This window comes from Oncorhynchus nerka, linkage group LG14 (genome assembly GCF_034236695.1).
Source record: "Oncorhynchus nerka isolate Pitt River linkage group LG14, Oner_Uvic_2.0, whole genome shotgun sequence".
Taxonomy (NCBI): domain Eukaryota; kingdom Metazoa; phylum Chordata; class Actinopteri; order Salmoniformes; family Salmonidae; genus Oncorhynchus; species Oncorhynchus nerka.
Window position 1 is genome coordinate 49,111,212 of NC_088409.1, and position 27,009 is coordinate 49,138,220.

Here is a 27,009-nt window from a genome sequence, read left to right on the forward strand (position 1 = left end):
GAGCAACCAGGCTGTCTTAACAGCATTTCTGATATATTTGTCAAGTTATGTATATGGGTTTCTGGGTGGGCGGTTAGACCTACCGAGTAGTTGTCTTTCTTGGCAGTCATGTTGGTGTTGCGATCGCTCCAGTCGTAGTTGACCTCCTCCTCCTCTTTGTCGTTGAGCCACATCAGCTCCTTGGTTGCCGCGCTGACGAACACATAGAGCGAGTCCAGGTTACGCAGACGAGACTTGGAAGAGTTCTGGGAGAGAGCGGTGAAAGAGGGAAGATACAGATTAAATGACAAACTGTATGTGTACATTTATGAGAATACAATTATTACCAATCCGGGTGGTAGTTGACCATAACAGCATCTTCACCCAAAAATATGACATTTAACCCAAAATAATGCTTCTGAATAAAGATCTTACCAGCAGCTTGGCATACTGAAGGTCCAGTTTGCCCAGGTATTGACTGTATGTCCCCTTGCTGACTGGGGATAGCTGGCTCTGAGGGACACAAGGGACACACAGGCAACATCAATGTAATGTCACAGTCAGATAGAGAGGATCTAGCACTTGAGGTTGGTAACGAACGTATGCAATGTCTCCATTCCCTCGGATCAAATACAAAAGATATGGAAATATACGGAGAGTCTATGAAACAAAGTTATTATAACGCCCCACTAAAACATATTTCACCTTTGCCCCCTTAAGGTCTAGTACCTCGTCAGCCTTGGCCCGTTCGATCTTGGTGCGGAAGTCCTCCACGGTCTGGTGCAGGCCCCGGTGGCTGCCCAGCTGAGACTCCACGGTGGGCAGGTCCGAGCCCCACTCGGCCTCGTCAATCCGCCTCTGACTCTCCTCCACCCAGGTCAGCAGGTCCTGGGCGTAGCGCAGGGTCACCTCGTCCATCTCAGGACGCGCCCTGGTGGAGGGCTGCTGGATGGTCTGGATCATCTGCGACTTGAGGCGCAGGTTATAATCGGTGCGCAGGTTCACAAGACGCTCGTGAAGGCGGTATACCCTGTGGGAAAGACACGCATTTATTCGACAGGTAAGTGTTCTGTCCTGTAACACATTTTCTTCGGTTACATGACTATGGTTACACAACAAGCTTAGGTTTCAATCATGACTAGAGGGGGAGGGGATATCATTTATCATTTAGAGGAAATTGTTTCTATCCTCACAAAGCAAATCGTTGTAATCGATCAGTGTATATAATAGAATAGAGTCAAATAGAAAATAGATACTTTATTATCCATTTTGTGAGAAACTGACACGGTCAACACACCTGCGGTACATCTGCTCGGCCTGCAGGTGGCGTCCATCTTTGAGCAGCTGCACGTCGTTGAAGAGCAGGCGGATCATTCCGTCTGCCTTGTCTAGGTCCCGCTCCATCTCGGCAGTGTGCTGAGCCGGCTTCCCTGCACTCAGGAGACGGATGTCCTAGAGGGAGGAGGGCATACCAATATTAATGTCATTAACCTATCGAGAGACAGAAGTTAAAGGGTTTCTATGGTTGACAGACAAGTAATGCTTCCTCCACTTGGAGGATTTCATGGCTTGTCAAAGTTGTTGGAGATAGTTAAGATCTTCCTTTTGTTCTGTGAGACTGTACTTATCCAGCCCACCTCATGCTGTTGTATGACAGGAGAGGGAATACCGTTCTGATTGGATGACTGGACACATCCGTTTTGAATGAGGTAGTAAACAGACAGCTAATGATTTTCTAACTGGAGCATATGACTCCAGTTAGAAAATCACTGGCCTATAGCAACTAATTGAGGACAATGGCTGTCCTTAGTTTGTCCCAGTCCCAGCCTCAGTCCCAGCCTCAGGCCTCCTCACTGTACAGTCCATGACTCACCGTCTGCAGCAGGGTCTCCAGCTGGTTGAGCTGCTCCTCACACACACCTGACTCCATCTGGACTTTACTGACAATCCTCTGTAGTCTCTCCAGCCTGAGGGAAGATCATTTTACCTTTATTTAACTAGGCAAGTCAGTTAAGAACAAATTCTTATTTTCAATGACGGCCTAGGAACAGTAGGTTAACTGCCTTGTTCAGGGGCAGAATGACAGATTTAGACTTTGTCAGCTCAGAAATTCGATCTTGCAACCTTTTCGGTTACAAGTCCAACGCTCTAACCACTAGGCTACCTGCCGCCCCAGAAGAGGAGTATTAACACCGATCTGGACAAAACACTGACCTGGTATAGAATTTCACCTCTGTACAATGCTAAAAGTGAACGAATCAATAGAAAAACAAACAAACAAAAATGTATCAAAAAGTATCAAATATAACATATTCCTTGCTTGGCCACAGCTAAAACCGTCATAATATAGTAACACAATTACCCACAACAGCACAATCACTGAAAGTCCAGAACAAGACACTTACAGCCTCTTTGAATGCAGCAGGTACTCTACTCTATAATGGTCCGTCACAAATGCCATACTCTTATCCCTATGCTCTCCCTTCTAAAGTCCCAGGTAGAGAGGTGGCTCTTCTTAACACAGCCCCATCGCGTCATGGGAATTCTCTCCCGTCTTGGCAGGGACAACACATTTCTGCTGCGCTTGTTCAGCCATTCCTCATCCCAGTTCATGAATAAGGCTGCCCAGATAGAGCACAGCCCAGTCTGATGAACTTAGTTGAAACTAGCAAACGAGAACTGCCCATTATACTGAACGTGGACCCCAGCAAACAAGGCTGTCTCATGACAGTGAACCAGCCCATTTCAAGACCACTTGCAACACAACACCATTCCAGCCATCTAGCCTTATGATATTGATAATATTGGTATTTGATGTCTTCTGACAGGTAATCAGATCTGATTAAGTTACGAGAATGCATTTTCTAAAAAAAAAAAAAAAAATCGCTCTGTACAAGACTTGGCCCCTGTGAACAGAGGATGTCTTTCTTTGCAATCCCTTCATTGCAGAGGGAAAACATGATTCAATCACAACATCTGGATACGGAGTCTCCGAAATAGGGGAGATGGGTAATATAATTACTGTGCGTTACTTAGCTTCAGATGTTGTTCTTGCAGCGGTTTAAACGGCACATGTAACTAACAAGGAAATGGTCCGATAGAATTGGTCTCGAGAAGAATCCATCCGTCACTTTCTGTGGTTTTTATATGAATCATGAATCATCCGCTCTAAGTAAGTTGCACTCATCAACGGTCTGATATTCTAAATGGACGCTCTGTGGCGCTACTTAAATCAAAGAAACTAGTGGAAACGTCCATCTAAAGTCAAAGACGCATGAAGTCATCCCCGAAGAGCTTAGAGAAATCAGGCAGGGCAGTGTCCGAGCCCTTACGGCATCATAGATAGCAAACCTCGGGCGTGCCAATGGCATTACTGTTCCAGAGGAACTGACTGTCGACAAACCAGCCTAAACAAGGCCCCAGAGCAGTGCAACCAAGGAAAACTGGGTTTAATCGACTAATGGAGTTAGTTATCCAGGATTTTCTAACACAGACCAACGAATCAATGACCGGTCTTGTGTCGAACAATGACATTTTGTAACATGAAGACCGATTTATTTTCTAACAAAACAGGCAGAAACTAACAAGGTCACTTGAAGAGAGTAGATATATACCAAACAAAAATATAAACGCAACAAGCAACAGTTTAATTGATTTTACTGAGTTACAGTTCATATGAGGAAATCAGTCAATTGAAATAATAAATCCATTAGGCCCTAATCTATGGATTTCACATGACTGAGAGTACAGATACGTTGGTCAGTTAGTCACAGATACCTTTAAAAAAAATTGACTTTACAAAGGACCTTAGGATCTCGTCATGATATTTTTGTGCATTCAAACTGCCATCACTAAAATGCAATTGTGTTCGTCGTCCGCAGCTTATGCCTGCCCACACCATAACCCCAACACCCCCACGGGGCACTCTGTTCACAACGTTGAAATCAGAAAACCGCTCGCCCACACGGCGCCATACACGTGGTCTGCGGTTGTGAGACAGGTAGGACACACTGCCAAATTCTCTAAAATTACGTTGGAGGCGGCTTATGATAAAGAAAGGAACATTAAATTCTCTGGCAACATTCATTAATTCATGAAGTCAGCATACCAATTGCACACTCCCTCAAAACTTTTTAGAGTGCCATTTTATTGTCCCCAGCACAAGGTGCACCTGTGTAATGGTGCTTAATCAGATTGGTAATATACCACACCGGTCAGGTGGATGGGTTATCTTGGCATCCCCACTAACAGGGATATAAACTAATTTGTGCACATTTAAGATAAATACACTTTGTGTGCATATGGACCTTTTCTGGGATCTTTTATTTCAGCTCATGAAACATGGCACCAAGACTTTACATGTTGCGTTTATATTTTTAGTTCAGTGTAGATCCAGATGAGGATTGATGGAATCGTGGAATAATATGGCCAGACATTGATATCCACCACACAGCTTTACTCACTCACCTCTCAAACTCTGTCCTGAGCAGTCGTTCTCTCTCTAGGATGGACACGTGCAGATGGCCCCATTCCTTCTCCACATCAATGGGATGGTAGCCTGGAGGGACCTTGACCTGACCAGCATGCACTGCACTCTGTAGAGGGGGTGGTGTGAAATAATAAGTGTTATCTATCTATATCAATCTGTCAAAAAACTGACTAGAGTATAATGGAATGGGATCCAATAGAGTCGAGTACAATTGAATACAATAGAATAGAATTCATCGAATAGACCAGAATGCAAACAGAATAGAAAATAATAGAATAGAAGCTCTGTGCATGGCTAACCTCAAAGGACTGGTAGATGAGTTTGGAACGGTGCTTGTCGGCCTCCTTTGCAGGCAGTTCTGTCTCTTTGAACTTCAAGAACTGACGCCACAGGATCTGAAAGAGAGAGACAGAATGAAGGAGAACATTTTCCTAGCGTTCTCGAACGAACGGTCACAAGGGGGACATTTTTGTATATATACCAAAAAAAAGAATGTGCAGTGAAATGCGTTGTTTTACAGCGTCAGCTATAGTAGTACGGCATCCCTGGAGCTAATTAGTGTTAAGTGCCTTGCTCAAGGACACGTCAGCAGATTTTTCACATTGTCGGCTCAGGTATTCAAACCAGCGACCTTTCGGGTTCCTGGCCCAACGCTCTAACCGCAAGGCAATCTACCTTACTAGCTAGTGAATCAATCCATCCTACTCTTGCTTCCTTTTTAAACACTACATAACACTAAACAGGGTTGAGGACAATTCTATTTCAAGACACTCCATTCAGAAAGTAAACCGAAATTCCATTTGAAATGGAATTGACCCCAACCACGACAGCCGTACAAACTGCTTCCGTCGACTAGTCTAGGTGATGATTCTGATTTGCTAAAGCGGTGAAGTGTAAAACTTACAGCTCTTGATGAGATAGTTATCATGTTTACATTCTCACAGTGGGAGTTACTTGAGGACGGATTGTAAAACCTTGTAGCTTTATAACATGTTCCAATGTCCTTAATTCACACACATACACATAGAGCGTGACCTTTTCAATTGGCCATTCAAAACATGGGATTATCTAAATCCAATTTGGTACTGGATCACTAAAGTGGTTAACCCCGATTATTTTGACACCTTCCCAAACAAAGACGCACGCTAGCAAAGATAAGGGCTGTTGAGAAGAATACATAGAAAAGTCAGATGCTTTTATTAGAAGACACAGATGGCGTATAAACACAAATAGAAACAAATAGGAGACTTCTCGAGATACTGCTTATGCCTGTATTTTGGGAACCATTTTCTAGGAAAAGAGATCTTGGAACTAGACTACCTTGAAGCACAATATACCCAGCCTTGTACCGCTCATTCTGATCATGCCATTACATCGGATGAAAAGGAGGTGGGACCATTATAATAGGTGTTCGAGTTGATAAAGGAAATTGGACACAGAAGTGAGTCCTCCTCTGTTTTACTGTACAATTCCTGTGTATGTACTGTACAAGATTTGGAAACGGATTACAGCAACTGATAGGTTCGTGAATGTTATATACATTATCCAATAGGAGAACTTAGCTGACCGAGCCTTTATCTGACAGTCCCTTTTTGTCTCCACAGAGGAAGTTGCAGTCACGCAAACGTTTTACGACTCGGAGCTAGCCAGGGAATGGGGAGGGGCAGTACGGAAGATTCCACTGAGGTTGAGGTAGAATAATGTTTGCCTTCGGGTCTTGCTTTCCTCAGCTCCGGCGCCATCCACCCAGATGTCACACGATGCCCGCAAATCTCTAGGCTGGACACACGCTGTAAGTGCTCCGTGTGATGTGGTATCGAACGGCAGAGCTACCCGCTTGGTCATAATGGCTTAACTATTTCACGGCCACGCGTCTCAGGAGTGCGGCGGCTTCTGTTGATGCACGTGCGCATACACATCAGTAAGAGCTCAGAGAAACGAATCTCCAGGACGATTTGATCATGTAAGGCATCTCCGAATAGGCTTATGGTAACCGAAAATAAATGAAGGTGTGTGTGTGGAGAAATGTAATAAACATAATTCACAGCAATTAAAAAAAAATGCCTTAGCTACAGACCCCGATATATAGACACAGAAACACATACAGTATATTCAGTATCCAAGCTCCAGTATACATATGTCTAGTAATAGTACTTTATATGACCAGCAGCAAGTAGCATTCCAATCCCACTCACACCAGCGCTACTAGTAACTGTCCAGGTAGGAGACTCACCTCTATCTCCTCATAGCTGCCTGGGAACCTCCTCTCGCCGAAGATAACGACATGGTGGCTTATCCACTGCCGAATGATAGTGACCAGCTCATAGTACTCCGTCCAGCGCAGCTCCAGCTCCTGTAACACAGACACAGCAGCAAACAGCAGACAATAACAGGGTTTAACAACAGACAGCACGAGCCTTCTCCTGGAGAGCCATGATAACTCGCCTGCTCACACACCACCCTCACTCAATTAGGTGTCAACAGAGAGAGAGAGAAAGTATGTTTACGTGCAATAAACAAAGGTTCCCTCCTATACTCACTTTCATTATATGTTTTAGTTATCATTGGAGAACACATGGCACACTAAAATCTGTTTTGGCTATATACCATTTTGCTTTTCCAACATGGCTCTTCTGTGTGCTGGGATCATGCTGTGTGGTGTGAGAGGGTGTTTATTGGGTAGAAGGTTCTTTGAGGTAAACACAGAAGGTTGCTAATTTCCTGCAGCTCCATTAACGATCACAGGATTTCAAACTGAAGTGACTCTGGACGTCAGCTTTTTAAACAAAACAAATGACATGTTCTGACTGACTGTCACAAGCCTGTGTAATCCGGAGGGGGGGGTCCTCGGAATTCACCCTCATTGAAAGTAGGGTTGAATGCAATAACAGTGGCTTAGCGTGCCCCTTTTTGAATGTATCAATCTGAGTCTCGGACATAAGATATGTCCAGTTTGTGAGTATATCAGGTTTAGGGACAATCTTGTAAAAAATAATTGAAGTGATCTGAGATCAGCGGTGGTCAGAAATACACTCACGTTAGCCTGGATTCCATCCTGGACATCCCGGGGCATGGCATCATACAGGGACGACACGTAGGTGATGATGGACTTCTCATCAGGGTGCGGCACGTCAACATCTGGGAAAATAATTGTGTGTTTATAGATTTTTTTTTCACAGCAAAAGAGGAGACAAATACCAAAAACGGAATTAAGTACTTTGAGGTTCATTGTAATAACAAAAAGTTCAGTGTACCCAGTCATTATTTGGTATGTGAAGATGATTGTAAACATTAGTTATACACTTAGATCATGTTCATGGTGGATTTGGAGAAGGAGGGGGGGTATATATTATATTTCCAAGCTCTTCGTGTTCCATCTGAGGTCTCTCACCCCTGACTCTTCTTCCGTTAAATATCAAAAGTACAAAGCTAGGTGGTACGTGGGCGGAGAAACCACGAAAATGGGGAGGGAATTTGCCGAATAGAAACTATTGTTTCCGTTGCGAAACATTTTGATACAGTGTGCACTTGTGATTCCACCCCTGGTGCGGAGGTCAGCCATCGTCACATGTACTGGAGGATCTCTGTGCGGTCTTACCCTCTGGATCCAACAGGCGTGTCACCCCCAGGTCTGTCTCTGCCACGTTGAAGGCGTACTCCAGGTTCTGCACGTTGGTCTGGCGGTACACCTTACTCATGTCAATGAGTCTAGGCCTGAGGAGACAGAACCGTGGGACATCGGTCACGATTGGTGTAAAGGCAGTGTAGGCAGTTGAGGAGGGTATAAGGACTGGCCGGGCAGATACTGATAATTCATACCTACATATCACTTATCCTAAAAAAAAATGTTTTTTAAATGGCACGTCTGTATGTCATAAATCTGCAGTGAACACCTGCCTCCCCTGAGGCGCTTGGCATCTATATATGACCGGAATGTTACATGGGGCTGCAGCAGACAACCAGGGCAGACATATTTCAAATGAGATAAACACCTACACCCGCTCCCCGTTACACTCATCTGCACCACGGAGAGGATAGTAAGTGAACAGAAAATACCCATAAAGGAAACATTCAAATCATGCTGTTTACTCAAATTCAAATCTTTAACCAATTGAAACATAACATTTAACAAAAAAACAAAACAAAAAATCGGTAACAAAAAATCCCTCTCTAATTCTCTAATTTTGTATTGCATCCATTAAGTAAAAATGTCACCGTTTAGAGCTCATTCTATATTTTATGGCACAGTATACTCATTCTCTCTTTACAATACGCTCACATTATTCTCATATACTCTGAAAGTAAAGCCCAAGACAAATAAGAGAGAAGCTTAGAGCAGATCCGTACAGCGATTTGACGTGATAGTTGGAGCGGACAGCGTAGTAGTCCCCAGGGCTTGGGGCTGATTCCAGGCACCGCACCTCCCTAAGAGAGAGCTGCTTCCGTGGCCTGGGGGGCCTCCCTTCTACCCTACTGGGGCTGACCAGCCTCCCCTCCCCTCCCTGGAGGCTGCGAGGGCTCCAGTCATGTCCCAGCCCTGTCCCCTGGCCCAGCTCATGGTCCCCTGAGTGGGAGTCGCAGCTGGAGTGGGCCACTGAGCTGTGGGAGCCCTGGCCTGAGTCGCAGGAGGAGCCTTCTGAGAGGATATCGTCACACTGCATGACCACACGGTCTTCCAATGAGCTGACCAAGCCCGTGACCCTGCTGGACGACGACCTGCCAGTCCTCTTCCTGGACTTAAAGGACAGCTTCCTCTTCAGATTCGACATCATGGTGCCTTCTGGGAGTTGTAGTCTCCCCAAAACGGAGAGCTAGCTGGCTAGATGTTTCGTACTCTTCCAGTGGCAAGTGAAAAACGTTGCACTTAACAGTGAGCTTCCAATTCCAAAAGGCTTGCTGCTCCAATCATTTTAACCAGCTTCCTTGTGATGGTTTGGCGTTTTCTCAGGAGACAGCCGGGTCCAAGTCTGCAGAATGTGCAGGTTTAATCCCACCCGAGCACTGACGTCTTCAAAAAGACACAATCTTCATGTTGAGGTTACAACGAGTGCTCAACCCTCTCCGTGAGACAAGAAACATCTCGGTACCACTAGGAGACTAACTGCTGTCATCCCCTCCTGACCTGACCTCCCAACCTCAGCCCTGTCTGTCCAAAACAGCTCCCCCCGATAGTAACTTTCACCAGTCCAATGTAAGGTCCTTGGTTCCCAGGGTGACAGCAACATTCAATAGTCCAAATAAGTGTTTTAAAAAAGTGCCGACTATAGGCTGTGCAAAAAGTAACTCTGCGGTGTTTGCCGTTTGAGTAGGAGTGTTACAGTGACACACCTCTCTCCTTATGAAAATCAGCTAGTAGACTGCCTTAGGTGACACTCACAACTTAAAAAAGGTTTTCTATCTCTCTCTCTCTCTCTCTCGCTCTCTGTTAGAGAGAGCAGGGTGTAGCTCAACTTTGCAGGTACACGCACAGCTTTGATTGAACCTGCCCTGTGGGCCTCTCTTTCTTCCTTCCTTTAGTGCCACACCTTGCTGGGTATTTACCCAGATTTCCCTCATCACATGTCCCTCTTTCAGTCGCTCTCATAATTCATTCAGACTCCCTGGGGATGTGCAGGGTGCTGCTTTCATTACATGTTATGTGCTGGAAAACACTATTATTTACAGATAATGTGGCTGTCTCTGTGACTTTTTAGGCCTCCGCCTAAACTTTGAGAGACCACAGACATGTCTCCACTCATCCACTCTCATATTCATGTCTACACGTAACTGTATGCTTCAACAGTGACTAAAGCAGCTCCGAGGCCATTGTAATACTAACAGAAGGACTGAGAACTCATCTAGTCACTCCTCTAGTCCAGGGCTCCCTAAGAAAAGGATTCCTATATATTTTTTTACCTTTATTTAACTAGGCAAGTCAGTTAAGAATAAAATCTTATTTTCAATGACGGACTAGGAACAATGGGTAAACTGCCTGTTCAGGGGCAAAACAATAGGTTTGTACCTTGTCAGCTCGGGGATATGAACTTGCAACCTTTCAGTTACTAGTCCAACGCTCTTAACCACTAGGCTACCCTGCTGCACTGGGGTAGCAGGAGTGTAGCCTATGAAAGGATAAGTAAACAAACCCATCTTTCCCAATTCTATACCACCCAGGTGCCTCAGACAGCACCCTCTCCACCTGAACGTATATTAGTGAGTCTAATAACATAATAATAACAGCATACACAGTAAGTGCTCAAATCAGTGCCGGTACCTGTATCCATCTGACACAACACCCACCTGTGGTATTCCAAGCCCAGGGCACTGACAAGTTCAAAGGAATGTCTTATTAGAGCTGCCTGAAACCTGTACGATCAGGTACGGCCAGGGGAGGAGATTGAACAACTACAGAGTTAGAATAAAAATGTAATTTACCTCAGGACTAGTCAGAACTGAGAAATAAACACTAAGTGGACGCACAAACCTATTTTATAAGACATGGAAAACCTTTCTCTCTTTTGTTGAAACTAGTGTCTTATTGATTTATGGACCTGATAGTTTACATTTGTACTAGATATATACTACGTTACCAAAATTATGTGGACACGTGCTCGTCAGACAGCTCATTCCAAAATCATGGACATTAATATGGAGTTGGTCCCCCCTTTGCTGCTATAACAGCCCCCACTCTTCTGGGAAGGCTTTCCACTAGATTATGGAACATTGCTGTGGGGACTTGCTTCCATTCAGCCACAAGACCATTAGTGAGGTCAGGCACTGATGTTGGGCGATTAGGCCTGGCTCACAGTATGTGTTCCAATTCATCCCAGAGGTGTTTGATGGGATTGAGGTCAGGGCCCAGTGCAGGATAGCCAAATTCCTCCACACCGATCGACAAACCATTTCTGTATGTACCTCGCTTTGTGCACAGTGGTATTGTCATGCTGAAACAGGAAGGGGACTTCCCCAAAATGTTGCCACAAAGTTGGAAGCACAAAATCGTCTAGAATGTCATTGTATGCTGTAGCGTTAACATTTCCCTTCACTGAAACTAAGGGACCTAGACCGAACCATGAAAAACAGCCCCAGACCATTATGCCTCCTCCACCAAACTTTACAGTTGGTACTATGCATTGGGGCAGGTAGCGTTCTCCTGGCATCCGCCAAACCCGGATTCGTCCGTCGGACTGCCAGATGGTGAAGCGTGATTCATCACTCCAAAGAACGCGTTTCCACTGTTCCAGAGTCCAATGGCGGCGAGCTTTAAACCCCTCCAGCGGTGTAAAGCTTTACACCTCTCCAGTCGATGCTTGGCATTGTGCATGGTGATCTTAGGCTTGTGTGCGGATGCTCGGGCCATGGAAAACCATTTTATGAAGGTCCTGACGAACAGTTCTTGGGCATATGTTGCTTCCAGAGTCCGTTTGGAACTTGGTAGTAAGTGTTGAAACCGAGGACAGGCGATTTTTACATGCTACACGCTTTAGCACCCCACGATCCCGGTCTGTGAGCTTGTGTGGCCTACCACTTCATAGCTGAGCCGTTGTTGCTCCTAGACGTTTCCACTTCAGAGTAAAGCGATGTGTCATGACAACCCTGTTGCATATAGCTTAGCACTACCGGAGACGCTAGGACAAGACATATTAACACCTAATAGTGCCACTGTACCCACTCATGTTACTACTGTGGGTAATAACATGAGTGGGTACAGTCTACAGAGGGGTGCATTTGGGGTACTATTTTTGGGGATAATCTCACCTTTAAGAATAAATATGAAATGGCTGGAGGTGAGGCTACATTTGAGGAGACAGCGGGGCTTACGTGTAACATTCTGATGTTCCAATCCAAAGATGTTCACCAGTATCTGAACATTAGGTGCAGTATAGTCTCTTTTGACATACTTTACCCAAGATTTGGTTCTGGGTACAGAGATTAAATACTGTAAACATTACACTACGTATTGTGGCTTGAGGTGTCGGCCGCCAAATAATAACAACATATGCCATTTAGCAGAACCATTTAGCAGACCCTTCCGCCAATCACGCATGCATACATTTTACATTCAGGTGGTCGCGGGAATGGATACCCAGTATCCTGGCATTACGAGCAGCATGTTTCTACCAACTGACCCACAGAGGACCACTTACTGGTGTTTGTGGATGACGGCGCTGAAGAGCTTGCCGTCCCTCCAGCTGGTGGTGAAGTTGTCACAACGGATGCCCTGGTAGCCCTCCACCATGCTCTGGGACCACATCAGCAGCTTCTCCTTGGCCGTCATGTTGTCTGACTGGCCATTCACCTGGATGTCCGAGATCTAACAGGGGAGGATAGATACCGGGGTTAGACGGGGGAGGATAGGCACCGGGGTTAGACGGGGGAGGATAGACACCGGGGTTAGACAGGGGAGGATATACACCGGGGTTAGACGGGGGAGGATAGGCACCGGGGTTAGACAGGGGAGGATAGACACCGGGGTTAGACAGGGGAGGATAGACACCGGGGTTAGACAGGGGAGGATAGACACCGGGGTTAGAGAGGGGAGGATAGACACCGGGGTTAGACGGGGGAGGATAGACACCGGGGTTAGACGGGGAGGATAGACACCGGGGTTAGACGGGGAGGATAGACACCGGGGTTAGACGGGGAAGGATAGACACCGGGGTTAGACGGGGAGGATAGACACCGGGGTTAGACGGGGGAGGATAGACACAGGGGTTAGACGGGGAGGATAGACACCGGGGTTAGACAGGGGAGGATAGACACCGGGGTTAGATGGGGAGGATAGACACCGGGGGTTAGACGGGGGAGGATAGACACGGGGTTAGACGGGGAGGATAGACACCGGGGTTAGACAGGGGAGGATAGACACCGGGGTTAGACGGGGATGATAGACACCGGGGTTAGACGGGGAGGATAGACACCGGGGTTAGACGGGGAGGATAGACACCGGGGTTAGACGGGGAGGATAGACACCGGGGTTAGACGGGGAGGATAGACACCGGGGTTAGACGGGGAGGATAGACACCGGGGTTAGACGGGGAGGATAGACACCGGGGTTAGACGGGGAGGATAGACACCGGGGTTAGACGGGGGAGGATAGACACCGAGGTTAGAGAGGGGAGGATAGACACCGGGGTTAGACGGGGAGGATAGACACAGGGGTTAGACGGGGAGGATAGACACCGGGGTTAGACGGGGAGGATAGACACCGGGGTTAGACGGGGGAGGATAGACACCGGGGTTAGACGGGGAAGGATAGACACCGGGGTTAGACGGGGAGGATAGACACCGGGGTTAGACGGGGGAGGATAGACACAGGGGTTAGACGGGGAGGATAGACACCGGGGTTAGACAGGGGAGGATAGACACCGGGGTTAGACGGGGAGGATAGACACCGGGGTTAGACGGGGAGGATAGACACCGGGGTTAGACGGGGAGGATAGACACCGGGGTTAGACAGGGAGGATAGACACCGGGGTTAGACGGGGGATGATAGACACCGGGGTTAGACGGGGAGCATAGACACCGGGGTTAGACGGGGAGGATAGACACCGGGGTTAGACGGGGGGAGGATAGACACCGGGGTTAGACGGGGAGGATAGACACCGGGGTTAGACGGGGAGGATAGACACCGGGGTTAGACGGGGAGGATAGACACCGGGGTTAGACGGGGAGGATAGACACCGGGGTTAGACTGGGGATGATAGACACCGGGGTTAGACGGGGAGGATATACACCGGGGTTAGACGGGGGGATGATAGACACCGGGGTTAGATGGGGGAGGATATACACCGGGGTTAGACGGGGAGGATAGACACCGGGGTTAGACAGGGAGGATAGACACCGGGGTTAGACAGGGGAGGATAGACACCGGGGTTAGACGGGGGATGATAGACACCGGGGTTAGACGGGGGAGGATAGACACCGGGGTAAGACGGGGGAGGATAGACACCGGGGTTAGACGGGGGAGGATAGACACCGGGGTTAGATGGGGGAGGATAGACACCGGGGTTAGACAGGGGAGGATAGACACCGGCGTTTGACAGGGGAGGATAGACACCGGGGTTAGACGGGGGAGGATAGACACCGGGGTTAGATGGGGGAGGATAGACACCGGGGTTAGACAGGGGAGGATAGACACCGGCGTTTGACAGGGGAGGCCACACGCTACCAGGGTTGGGGTCAATTCCATTTAAATTGGGTCAATACAGGACGTTAACTCCAATTGAATGAAAACACCTCCTCAATGACGAGATTTGGAATAGAAAATGGAATTTCAGTTGACTTCCTGGATTGAATGAATTGATATGGAATTGACCCCAACCCTGCTTGTCATGGTGGCAGAGGGAGATAGTTTGAAACAATAAAGATATCATCTATTTGAGAAAATTGATTATGCATTGTAATGGATGGAGTTTGATTCAATCATATGATATTCTGATTCAATATGAATCAGGTTTGTCTACCTCAATGATCTGTGGTGGAAAACAAGAAAAAACATTGTTTTTCAGCCAGGGGAGGCAACTCTGTCATCAATATTACATATGTGAGATCAAAGGGAACCGCCAACTAGATCTCAATTCCTAGGTCATTGAATAGGCGGGAGGGATTTCCGGCGGACACTGCTCCTGCTTTGGGTCTCCAGACACAACTTAAGCACTATCTGGTCCAGTGCGGGAACACACACCATTGGCTAATGTGGCAGGACTTTATTTGGGCTGGAATGGAAATTAAATGAGTCACAGTCACCAGAGGCTCAGAGGGTACTCTCTGTTCTTGCCAAAAGACCGCTCATTTACCAAATTCTCTGCCGACTGGTCTCTTTCTGTAGTCGGTGTGTGTGGGTATACTGTAAGTGTGTGTGTGTGTGTGTGTGTGTGTTCTCCTCGGGATCCATTCCACCCTCGATGTCCCCACCCTAAACCTCACCCCTCTGAAGAAGAGGAGAATTCCTATGATGACTCACCAGGCACCGGACCTGCTGTGTTTTCTCCTTCTGAGAAATGGGAGATACCCCTCTCTATCCAACGCAGTACATGGAGTACAGTAAACCAGTGTAAAACAACAACTAGAAGTTGAACTGATGTCTGTGCCCAGTGGGTATACTCTATACCAGTCTTAGTTAGGTATCAGACCTGTTTTCAAATACTATTTGAAATCATTTATAATACTTTGGCTAGGCTTGATTGAGATTACCTGGCTTAATGGAACCAATAGTCAATGCTACCTTGGAGAATAGTTTGCAGGACACAATGTTCTTTTAGTTCCTCTGCTTTCATCGGCACATGGGTCCCAAAGAGACCTGGGTTCAAATACTATTTGACATCTTTCAAATACTTTTCATGTTTCCTTAAGCCTTCCTGGAGTGCCAGTTGGGCAGGGTTTGACTATTGTATTGGTTCCACTATGCCAGACAAACTCAATCAAGCCTAGCTAAATGATTTGAAATGATTATTGAAATTGTGCAGTAAGACTGATGTAGAGTATACCCACAAGGCACAGACGTCAGTTCAACTTCTAGTATCTCACCATGTCATTCGATTTTGGTTGAAAGTTGTGAGAAAAAAAAGCAGTGGTGTGAAGTACTTAAGTAAAAATACTTGAATGTACTACTTAAGTCTTTTTTGGGGGTATTTGTACTTTACTTTATTATTAATATTTTTGACAACTTTTACTTCACTACATTCCTAAAGAAAATATTGTACTTTTTACTTCCTACATTTTCCCTGACAACCAAAAGCACTAGTTACATTTTGAATGCTTAGCAGGCCAGGAAAATGGTCAAATTCAAGCACATATCAAGAGAACACGTGGTCATCCCTACTGCCTCTGGCATGGTGGACTCACTAAACACAAATGTGTGGGAGTCTGTCCCTGGCTTTCCATACATTTTAAAAGAAAGACAATTGTGCAGTCTGCTTTGCTTAATATAAGGGATTTTAAATGACTTACTTTTACTTTTGATACTTAAGTATATTTTAGCAATTACATTTACTTTTGATACTTAAATTTAAAACCAAATACTTTTAGACTTTTCTTCAAGTAGTATTTTACCGGCTGGCTTTTACTTTTACTTGAGTAACTTTATATTAAGGTATGTATACTTTTCTTCAAGTATGACAATTGGGTACTTTTTCCACCTCTGTTAAAATAATTATAATTATTAAACTGTCTTAATACTATGATTGAAATATATTTCATAATAATTTGATGACAGATTTGACAGCAATGTGATTTTCTGAAAGCGATGTGGTAACATTTCGAGTGATTGAGATATGATATGACAAATATGATTGGATTTAGTTCAATTTGTGATTGTTGCTGATTGGCTTGGATCAGAGCCAAGGGGATAGGAGGATGAGGAGCTGTATGATATGGGAACACAACACTGACAGAGAAGGACACCTGGAAGTGAAGGATGATGGTCCATATCAGCCCAAGGGTCAGCTTGGGGTTACCATCCGCAATGTCATCGTTTCTGATGTTCACCAGCTTGACCTGTGATTGGACGACAGAGAAGAGCGAGACTTAACAATTATAGTAGTTCACATCATAGTAGATACATTATTACCCTGTTCCAATGCATGTAGATGTTTGTCTCAGTCATGTCACTTACAGTAAGTCATCTTAATACAGTACAAGAGAAGTAAACTCAGAGGGTAACTCATGTTACATTTTCTCCATTGTTATATTTCAATTGTTGTTTCTCTTACCTGTCGGTGTTTGAGGAAGTCCAGTGCCATCTGTACATTCTGCAGCTTGTGGAATCTCATGCGGCCTTTCTCTCTGGGCTGGAGAGAGGGAGAGAGGGAGAGAGAGAGAGAGAGAGAGAGAGACAGAGAGAGAGAGAGAGAGAGAGAGAGAGAGAGAGAGAGAGAGAGAGAGAGAGAGAGAGAGAGAGAGAGAGAGAGAGAGGAGAGGGAGAGGGGGCCAGAGAGAGAACGACAGAGAGAGAAAGAGACAAAGAAGGGGAGACCGAGAGAGAGAGAGTGGGTGGGGGGTAGAAACAGACATGCTACCTTAGAAGAGGCGTGGAGAAATGCGAGTGAGACATTACGTCGGAAGAGAAAAATGTGATGCAGCTACGACAGTATTCGACAAACAGGAAAAGGGAAATTGGGAAATAAGTTGTGGACTCAATGACAAGAGTAAACCCGATTTTCCTCCATAGGAAAGGATGAACGACAAACAATACGATGAATAACTGATGTGTCTCACAGATTTCCAAGTACAACTTCCCTCATTATAAAACCACATGAATGACATCATACCTGTTCTTCACCTTCGACAGACAAACACGGAGGTAAATAGGAGATATATTTGGAGTGAAGGGGGGAGCATCAGTCATGCATTGGCTGAGCCAATAACATGATTAGTTATTAGGTACAGGAATCTTTGGTTGGTTGGTTGGTTTTGAATTGTGTCACCTCTTCATACATGTGTTCTGATTGGAGAACAATGAACTGAAGACTTCCACTTCCAAAGAATACTGTATTTGTGCTATGTAATAAGCATTAGTAATTGAGCTAAACAGAAACCAAGTTATTTTCAGACTGATAATTTCCAGTGCTTCAAATATTGTTATAGCATCAATGACTAGTCAATGAAGTAGTTAGTCAATGATGTCCTTCCTTCATTCAGCCATGGTACCTACTAATAACAGAGGGTATTTGTTTACAGCCAGCAGCGAAATGGTTAATGCACCTCTGAGACTTTGCAAGCTTGTCAATGATAAATAAGTGATGCCCAAAAAGGGGGGAGGGAATCATAAGCACAGCAAGTGACATCATGCACAGCCGAGCCACTGGGTAATGGATGACTCAAGCCACATGAAGTAGAAGATGATGGCGGCCGAGTTATAGAAAACCCCACTCACCAACCGCAAGTTCCTGACCACGTCTCTCTCCCTTGCCTAGCCCCAGCAAAGAGCAGTGCAAAGAGAGGAGGCATAGGCCAAAGGGCAAAGGTCAGCATACAGGAAAGGGGGGGGGGTGTAGGGGGTAAAGAGGGGACATGAGGAGAGGGGGGGAGCAGAGAAGGAGAACCAGAGAACGGTCAGACAGGAGCACACAGTACAAAAAGAGAAGCCAAAGTGGGGTTAATGTGTTAGGACCATGGAGGCGTCTGGTAGATGAGCAGAGACCAGCAGAGACCAGCAGAGACCAGCAGAGCGATGAGCTACTGTAGCAGAGACAGAGTGCAAGGCATCCATAGAGTTCTGCAGTAACCTATAATGCATCATCATAATGTGCAAGCATCCAGTGTTGACTTACCGACTTATTTAAAAAAAAATCGAAACAACTACAAATGGTTAACATTTCCGGGGACTGGAATGAAAGGTAGGTAAGCAGGGGTTGTCTTAGACCTTTAAATGGGTCTTTGTTTACTTTCCAGTTACTGTCTAGTTAGGTTGTGCTACGACTTGAAAGTCTAGCTAATGTTTTGCTTTGCTTCAGGGATTGTATACCGGTTTGGATTAGGTAGGTATAAATAAGGGTTAGACTTATGTTTCTTAGGGTCAGGTTTTCAGAGTGGGGGGGGGGGGGGTTGGATCGAGGTCGGTTGCAGATGCCAAGATCAGTCCATTCACCAATCAGAAGTCAGCAGCACTCACCAGCGTCTCCCCAGAGAGGACCTCCAGGAGGGAGATCAGGTTGTGTCCATCTCTCAGGTCTTCATACAGGTCTGTGACCTGACGCTGTGACTGTGGAACAGAAAGAGAAGGGAGAGATGTAAGGCAAGGGTTGTCATCACAATGCATTTTTTGTTGTTGTGCAACACCTAGACAAAATACCTAGAAGCCGTGCATTGTACTGATGTAATAACGCTTTGATATCCTGGATCTGGTTATGATTCTGATTTGATAGGGTACCTAGACATGGGGGATCATTCTCTCACAGTAAACCTTGGAAAGAGCAACCAATCTTTACAGTATAAAACTAGACAAAATGTTCAAGCTCCTCTCAGATCAGTCGACGCGGCTCATGCTATAAACCGGCAGCGCTCGCTCTCTCTCTCTCTCTCTGTACATCTGTACAAAGGACAGGAACGCGTGGCTGCGGGCAACCAATCAGCCTGCGTTCGACACTCAGACACCTGCTAATTGGCAGCTGCCAGATCTACTGAGAGATGATGGATGGACGGATGACAGGGAGTCTTCATTAAAAATAAAAAAAAGTTGCATGAATCAAAAAAACGACTAAACAGTACAAACATAGGCAGATACCTGCACATGAAAACAGATACTACAGTGAGTCTTGGGACTGCATGCCTGCTATAATCAATTCCAGTCAGAAAGATGAACCGTGATCGTGAGCAGAAGAGGGTGTAAGCTTAGAAAGAGACGTAAGGGAATAACTGAAACTGAGGGATTTGTGGGCCCACAGTCCACAAGGCATAGTCCTATTTCTGTGTGACACCGTCAGTTTAATACCTTGTACTTTCACAGCGAAGGCATAGGCGTGGGGAGTGGATAGTGTTCAGGTGGAAGGGGAGAAAGTGAGCTACATCAGAATGTGTCCCACATACAGTGCCCTTCTGCTGGGGCTTGCAGGCAGCTGGTACCTACCTCTGCTTTCCAGTGCTGGACGGAGGAGAATGAGTGGGTGAGGGACGAGACGGAGAGAACAAAGGGAATAGAGAGGGAGAATGACCGAAAGAGGAAGAGAATATGAGTCTGAGATTAGAATGATTCATTATTCAAATGGTACTTTAGTAAAGAAATTAAAAATAAATGAAGGATGAGAGAAAATTAAAAAGGTTAGATGAATAGATTAAAAGAGAATGGTCAAAATAGTTACTAATATTAGTGCTTTATGACATGGTTAATGTTGGGAGATTGCAGGCAATGCCTTGCTACTGTGTCAGTGTGTTGCTCTGTCCTCGCACAGGTATGTACAGGTATGGAATGTACGCAAGTATGTATGCAAGTCTCGACCCTGCAAGTTGTAACACCCACTACCTTGATTTATTACTGGCATCAATGGTAAGTACTTATATAATACTGTCTGTTATAAGTAGTTATACAACCCTGTGTGTGAACACAGTAACTCACTCCTGCCCACCTGTGGTGTACACACTCCACCGGTGGTGGCTTGAAATGCAGCGAGGGTTGATGATGGCCACTAGGGATCCCTGTTCACACATTAATCGTGTAAGATTGTTCAACATCAACTAAGAGTCTCCAACTTCAACAATATTATACAAGTTGTACGTCTGGAACTGATGGGACAAGATCGCATAACATTCAAGTGTTTTTCTTCAGTTGAGTCAGCGTGATCAGGTGGTGTCATGTGCACTCCAGTCAACTCGAGTCAAGTGATCCATTTGATCGGCCCTCAAGGTTAAAACCATTAGGGCCAGTCAACACAGAACCTGACAACTCCTCGTCCACCACAAACCACACACTAGGCTTTCCCATTACAAAACACACTTTAGGTGATGCGTCCTTCGGTTAACCTAGGGTTACACGTAGGTGATGCGTCCTTCAGTTAACCTAGGGTTACACGTAGTATTATAATGTTGAACGCCTGTAAAGAAAGAAAAAACACACACGTCATTGTATAAGAAAATAGGGATACTTTCTGTCTCTCCGGTCTGTACACTTCATTAAAAGTGAACGGGGCATTACATCTGCAGAATGATGTAAGCTACAGTGGATTTCTTTTTTACGTAACACCGTAAAATAACGGCTGAGAAACCCTCCATTCGGTCTTCCCACCCTTGTTGACACACAACAAGATTTATGCTGGAGTGAAAGTTATTCCATATCCTTTTACAACCCCTCGTGGTCCACCCCGGGACGTGCCCGACTGGAAACGCATTAACAACATTAGTTCAACATTAGTTCAACATCAGAAGAGCAGGCTTTCACACGGACAGACTGTTATAACACTTTCGTTTTACCGCAAAATTCATTTTAATGACGAGGCTAGTTCTGTAACAATGCATTGCCTACCACATATTGTGTACGGTATTAAACCGTTTCTCAGAAGACCTTTCTCTCTTAAGAAAGCTCTTAATTAAGCATTCGTCGACTTTTACATTTACATTTACATTTAAGTCATTTAGCAGACGCTCTTATCCAGAGCGACTTACAAATTGGTGCGTTCACCTTAAGACATCCAGTGGAACAGCCACTTTACAATAGTGCATCTAAATCTTTTAAGGGGGGGGGTGAGAAGGATTACTTTATCCTATCCTAGGTATTCCTGAAAGTGGTGGGGTTTCAGGTGTCTCCGGAAGGTGGTGATTGACTCCGCTGTCCTGGCGTCGTGAGGGAGTTTGTTCCACCATTGGGGGGCCAGAGCAGCGAACAGTTTTGACTGGGCTGCGCGGGAACTGTACTTCCTCAGTGGTAGGGAGGCGAGCAGGCCAGAGGTGGATGAACGCAGTGCCCTTGTATGGGTGTAGGGCCTGATCAGAGCCTGGAGGTACTGAGGTGCCGTTCCCCTCACAGCTCCGTAGGCAAGCACCATGGTCTTGTAGCGGATGCGAGCTTCAACTGGAAGCCAGTGGAGAGAGCGGAGGAGCGGGGTGACGTGAGAGAACTTGGGAAGGTTGAACACCAGACGGGCTGCGGCGTTCTGGATGAGTTGTAGGGGTTTAATGGCACAACTCATCCAGACTTCATGTCAATACATAGCCGACTTAATCTAAACTTTCTAAAGGTCAAATGTACCGACTTCGCAGTTTGTCGGATATTAAATGAGATGCAAATCTTGTCACATAGGCCTACCGTCTTGTCATACTGGTAGCGGGAAGACAAGAGACACAGATTGATTCCTCTGATAATGTCTGTAAGGAGCACTTAAGGACCTTGACTAGCAAAGAGCTAAGGGCGGGCGGGCAGTCAGCCAGCCACCCAGACTCAACAGTCAGTCTGTGTAGCACATGTGCTACTGTTGGACCAGCCAGGAGCCACCGGGCCTTGGGCCCAGAACAGAATGTGGTGCTTCAGAGGCAAAGAGCAAAACGAATCCAGATGTGTGTGACTCACATAAAACACTCAACGAAAAGACTGTGTGCTTGTGTGTTATATCAGGAACAGAGTGTGTTCGCACCGCACGGCGCACATACACTGTGTATGGAAAGGAAAATAGTATTTTTGTTCTTTTTTTTTGAGGGGAAATTAATGGGTTTGTTTCTTTTGAGGGAGAATGGAGAATTATGAGGAGTCCCTTAATGGCTTGAGCTGTAAACGTTGGGTTACTGGTGGGATTTTGTCAAATGAATTATGACCCGGGGTATTTATACATGTACTAGTGGGAGGGGCTGTCGTTATAATGTCAAAATCATGTAAAATAAAACTGATCCTAGACCAGCTCTGAGATGCTTTATGAATACAAGCCCTGGTGTTTGTTAAAGAGTCGTCCCCGTTTTAAATTTGAAAAACGAAACTACACATCCAAAACACATCAATAAAGTATCTGTCCAGTGTCGTTACGATTCCTGCCAAAGATTCTAGCCTACTCCTGTCATTAGTGGCAAAATGACTTCTGAAGCTGAAAATCCTTTTTTTGCCCAGAGACTAAATTGCAACCGTCAGAAAACACACAGCTCAGCCCCCATGTGGTTGGTTGGCCAATTATGAGGCATGATTCACGAAGGAAATATCTGCCATTTGCCATTCCTACACATCACTTCTGGACCAGTAGTGATCCAACTCAACATAAAATCCTACTTTGACAACTTCTGCGGTTATTCTGCCACTTCAGTAACCACCATTTTCATTAGTTTTATGGTATTTGACTGACATTTATGGATAATAACACGGGAATACTGCTTTTGGAAATGCTGTATGAGTCATTGTGAGAAGTCCAGTAAAGCGCAGAAACAAAATTGACACAAATCTATTGAAATCAAACTGATGTTGGTTAAAAATGAGTCGGTGTGTGTGTGTGTGCGCACGTGATTGTCTTTGTGTCTAAACTATTGATACCAGCAATGAGTGCATTATAGTAAGCAAGGCAGGGAGAGTAAGTTAGGTATTGAGTTATTGAGGATATAAATGTACTCTGGTAGTGTGTGACCATACCTTTATCAAGTGTTTGTTCACCCATTTTGTGAAGGTCTTTTTCTGTACTCGATCCCGCTCGTCTGCAAGACACAAAGAGCAAACGTCAGACATGATTATAGAGAAACAAAGATTAGATAAACCCTCGGAGTACATTAATAAGTCACGTTGAGGTATTCTTTACTGAGGGTTGAGAAAACTCAGTCTAAATGAAAAACAGATCGCAGGGTTATTTGGGGATAAGGAGAAGACCAAAGGATTTAAAATACATTTAACATGAACAGCGAGCGCTGAAATCTAACAAGATGCCGACATCGTTTTGCACATCCCCGAGACAAAGAGAAGTCATTGGATGGGATTAGTCTAGCCCGGTGAGACATGACAACAGAGCGTCGGGACTAAACATGTCTGACTCACGAGAAATCATCATAGCACAGTCAGTGTCTAGATATACACCCTCGTTGTCGAGTTGTCTTTGCAAAAGCTATTCACTAACAAATGACTACAGGCAGGGCCTGAGGCTTAGTGGAAGCATTTACACTGTACAGGTGCTCAGTATCTCTACAGGCCTGGTACTGTATGTACACATGGCAGATAACCACATCGGGCAGATCGATACGGTTTCAGCCTCACCATACTGAGTGGAATTGACACACCCGCAGTCAAATACTTGGACACACCCCACTACTCTGGGGTACTGATAAACATACTGCAGAGCGCAGACACTGACGTACCAACTGTAGACACTGACCCTCACCAACTAAGAGGCACATCACCAACAGTTAGTCATCATGCCAGACCACTTCCCTGAAAGATTGTTGATTTTTGTTGTTGTTGTATATTTTTGTATATTTAACCAAAGAAGTCACATTGAGATATACATCTCTTCTTCAAGTGAGCCCATCAGTTATGTCAAGTGAGATAGTACTGATGGCCAATCCAATAGCAATTCCAATAGGTTTGTTTTTCGAAAGTCATACGTCGCATTGAAGAAAATACTGTATTTATTACACTGATAACTCATTATCCAGACAAAAGACATGGGTGTCCATATTAATAATATGTAATTAACAAACGGCATTTAAGGTTCTTCATCAAAGCCTACCGTACCATTAAAGGGAAAATTGCTCCCCAAAATCAACATGGTGAAAATGGCGCGTTTCTATGTTTTGTAGTAAAAAAAGATAGAGGAAGTTAAAATGTTTCCAATGACATCATCAATTTGTAGACAATGCCTAATAATAATAACAATAACAATAATAATAATAGGTTAAAATCACAAGATGCACACCAATGGTGTCATTGGAAACACTTATCTTCCTCTATCTTTTCTACAAAAACATAAATAAAAATGCGCCATTTTCACATATGTTGATGTTGGGGTGGTGCTGGAGATGATGAATACGAAGTTGCATTTCTTTTTGAATTTTCCCTTAAGGTGGCAATATGTTACTTTTTGGCCTCGACCAAAGTCACATAGAATTGCGAGTTATAGATCCATCATTCTACTTAAAAGCAAGTTCTAAGAAGCGGTATTTCTATGCTTCCCATTCTTAAGTTTTGCTGTTGCATCTTTTACTTTGGGTTTGGTACACCAGCTTCAGACAGCTGAAACAACAATATTCATGGTCATGGAAAATGTATTTCACCGCGGTTTAGATGTTAAAATGATTCTCTAAACTAAACTAGCTTATTTTGTCACATAAAGTGAAATTTGGCAAAATATTTGAGTTTTAGCAACCAGGAAATGACAGAGCAATTTCTGCATAGTGCAACTTTAAGAAAGCCTCGGGTCTTCAGCTACTCCTATGACAGCTCAGGTCATGTTACTGAATGAACTGTTAAACATGCTATATAAGTTAAACGTTATCAGTCTTACAAGGTGGTGAAAAGCATATTAAGTACCACTCACAGGCTAGGCACTGCAGAACCAAAGTACAACGGTGTGTGCTGATTCACTGTCACTGCAAACTGAACCCGCAGGCTACACTTTTGTATTCTCAGGTGGGCGCGTCCCCCATGTTGCTATTGTGTTATGGGATCACGTTGCCGTGGCAACCATAGGGTGTGTGTGTGTGTGTGCCTGGAGACTATTGACTTCTGCCATTCTCTGTCGTTCATCAATAAAGCTACAATACGAGGGCAATCCTGATTTATACGGGACACTCCCGCTCACAGTTTATGCGAGGTAAAAATGCTCAAGTATCACGGTCGGGGGAACTAACACAAATACTTGTGTTAGTCCAGCAGTGGTGTCCAGCTTGCAATCAGCATACACAGTGAACCCAGTCATGACTCGGGCTAAGACAAACTATTTAAACTGCATTGTGTGATGCCAAAGATAAACACAGTGATCACAAATTCACAATGGTAAAAAGGGGCGAAGGTCCTACCTCCTTTACCCAAAGCCATCTCCTTGATTCACTGCAGGACAAAGGAGTGTTTCAGCCCATCTTAAAAGTGGTAATCTAATAGGTCCTCCTGAGTGAGTCACTCTCAGCACTTGATTTATAATTGGCCATTAACCAATAGACACATGACTACTACTCCACTCTTCTATAAAATAACCAGAAGTGAATGAGCAAGTAAGAAAATATCTATAAATGTCATTCAATAAGAAAAAGGGTATACCCAAACACACTTCAGCCCAGCTTAAATGAAAAAGGGAGTCAGGTGCTCGACTGAGGGACTTGAAATTCCCAAAAAAACAATCCTTACCCCAGGACATTTCAATGGGTGACTATGCAGGAAAGGAAAGAAAACAACAACAAAAAGACATGTAAAGGACGCAAACAGCCTCCCTGTTTCAGCGTGAAACACCTTCATTAGAGTCTTGAAGGCATTTTACACCGAAACGGGAGCCTGTTTGTGTACCGTATAGAAATATCTCAGATCTAATGCTGAAACAGATCCTTTTTCTTTCTAATCCTGGATAGTCAACCGTTAAAGTGTCCTGGGGTAAGGAATGTTTTTTGGTCATTTCTATAGGAGCTTTATCAACTATGTATAGGCCTACTGAGATTTCATCCCCACATTTTGTGAATGGGTTCGCTGACCACTAGGGTGGGAGGGAACGGCTGATGTGTTAGATTTAGTGGGAGTGTCCACTCTTGGTCACAAACGTGGACGACTGGAGAGACACAGAAAACATGACAGCAAAAAACAACAACAACAACGTCATTTTAAGTCTAAATGTATTCCCATAGATGATGATTAGAGTAAGCTCAAACTGTAATTGAGAGTGCACTAAAGGCTCACAGTGGAAGCCACAAGCCCTCTTTCAATTTAAATTGACACTGACAGCTGGTATGATTCTCAGCATCATGAAGGAGCTCATTATTTCACAGACTTGTCGGTGCAGGGATATGAAAATGGTCCAAACCTGTAACTTCAGCAGTACAACTTTCCCTTTCACAGGAAAAGAAAAACACCCAGAATTTGAACTCTCTCCCTTAAGTAATCACAAACCATAGTATCAGAGGCAAACTTTCCATATGAACCTATTTGACACACTGGCTAGGCGAACACTGTCGTACATAGAACCAAA

At 44.9% G+C, this 27,009-nt stretch overlaps 1 protein-coding gene across 1 annotated transcript in view; it reads right to left on the bottom strand.

The window, feature by feature from the left end:
- LOC115142255 (plectin-like) overlaps window positions 1-27,009 on the bottom strand; it is a 139,922-nt gene that overhangs the window by 76,003 nt on the left and 36,910 nt on the right. The window contains exons 2-16 of the mRNA XM_065027205.1: window positions 23,484-23,545; window positions 19,062-19,151; window positions 17,161-17,238; window positions 16,853-16,945; window positions 12,595-12,761; window positions 8,067-8,182; window positions 7,506-7,606; window positions 6,702-6,821; window positions 4,768-4,863; window positions 4,447-4,574; window positions 1,853-1,946; window positions 1,277-1,431; window positions 709-1,009; window positions 415-492; window positions 84-245 (exon numbers count right to left, since the gene is read on the bottom strand). Of these exons, the coding sequence (XP_064883277.1) occupies window positions 84-245; window positions 415-492; window positions 709-1,009; window positions 1,277-1,431; window positions 1,853-1,946; window positions 4,447-4,574; window positions 4,768-4,863; window positions 6,702-6,821; window positions 7,506-7,606; window positions 8,067-8,182; window positions 12,595-12,761; window positions 16,853-16,945; window positions 17,161-17,238; window positions 19,062-19,151; window positions 23,484-23,545 (1,841 nt within the window). The remainder of the gene's footprint in view (window positions 1-83; window positions 246-414; window positions 493-708; window positions 1,010-1,276; window positions 1,432-1,852; window positions 1,947-4,446; window positions 4,575-4,767; window positions 4,864-6,701; window positions 6,822-7,505; window positions 7,607-8,066; window positions 8,183-12,594; window positions 12,762-16,852; window positions 16,946-17,160; window positions 17,239-19,061; window positions 19,152-23,483; window positions 23,546-27,009) is intronic.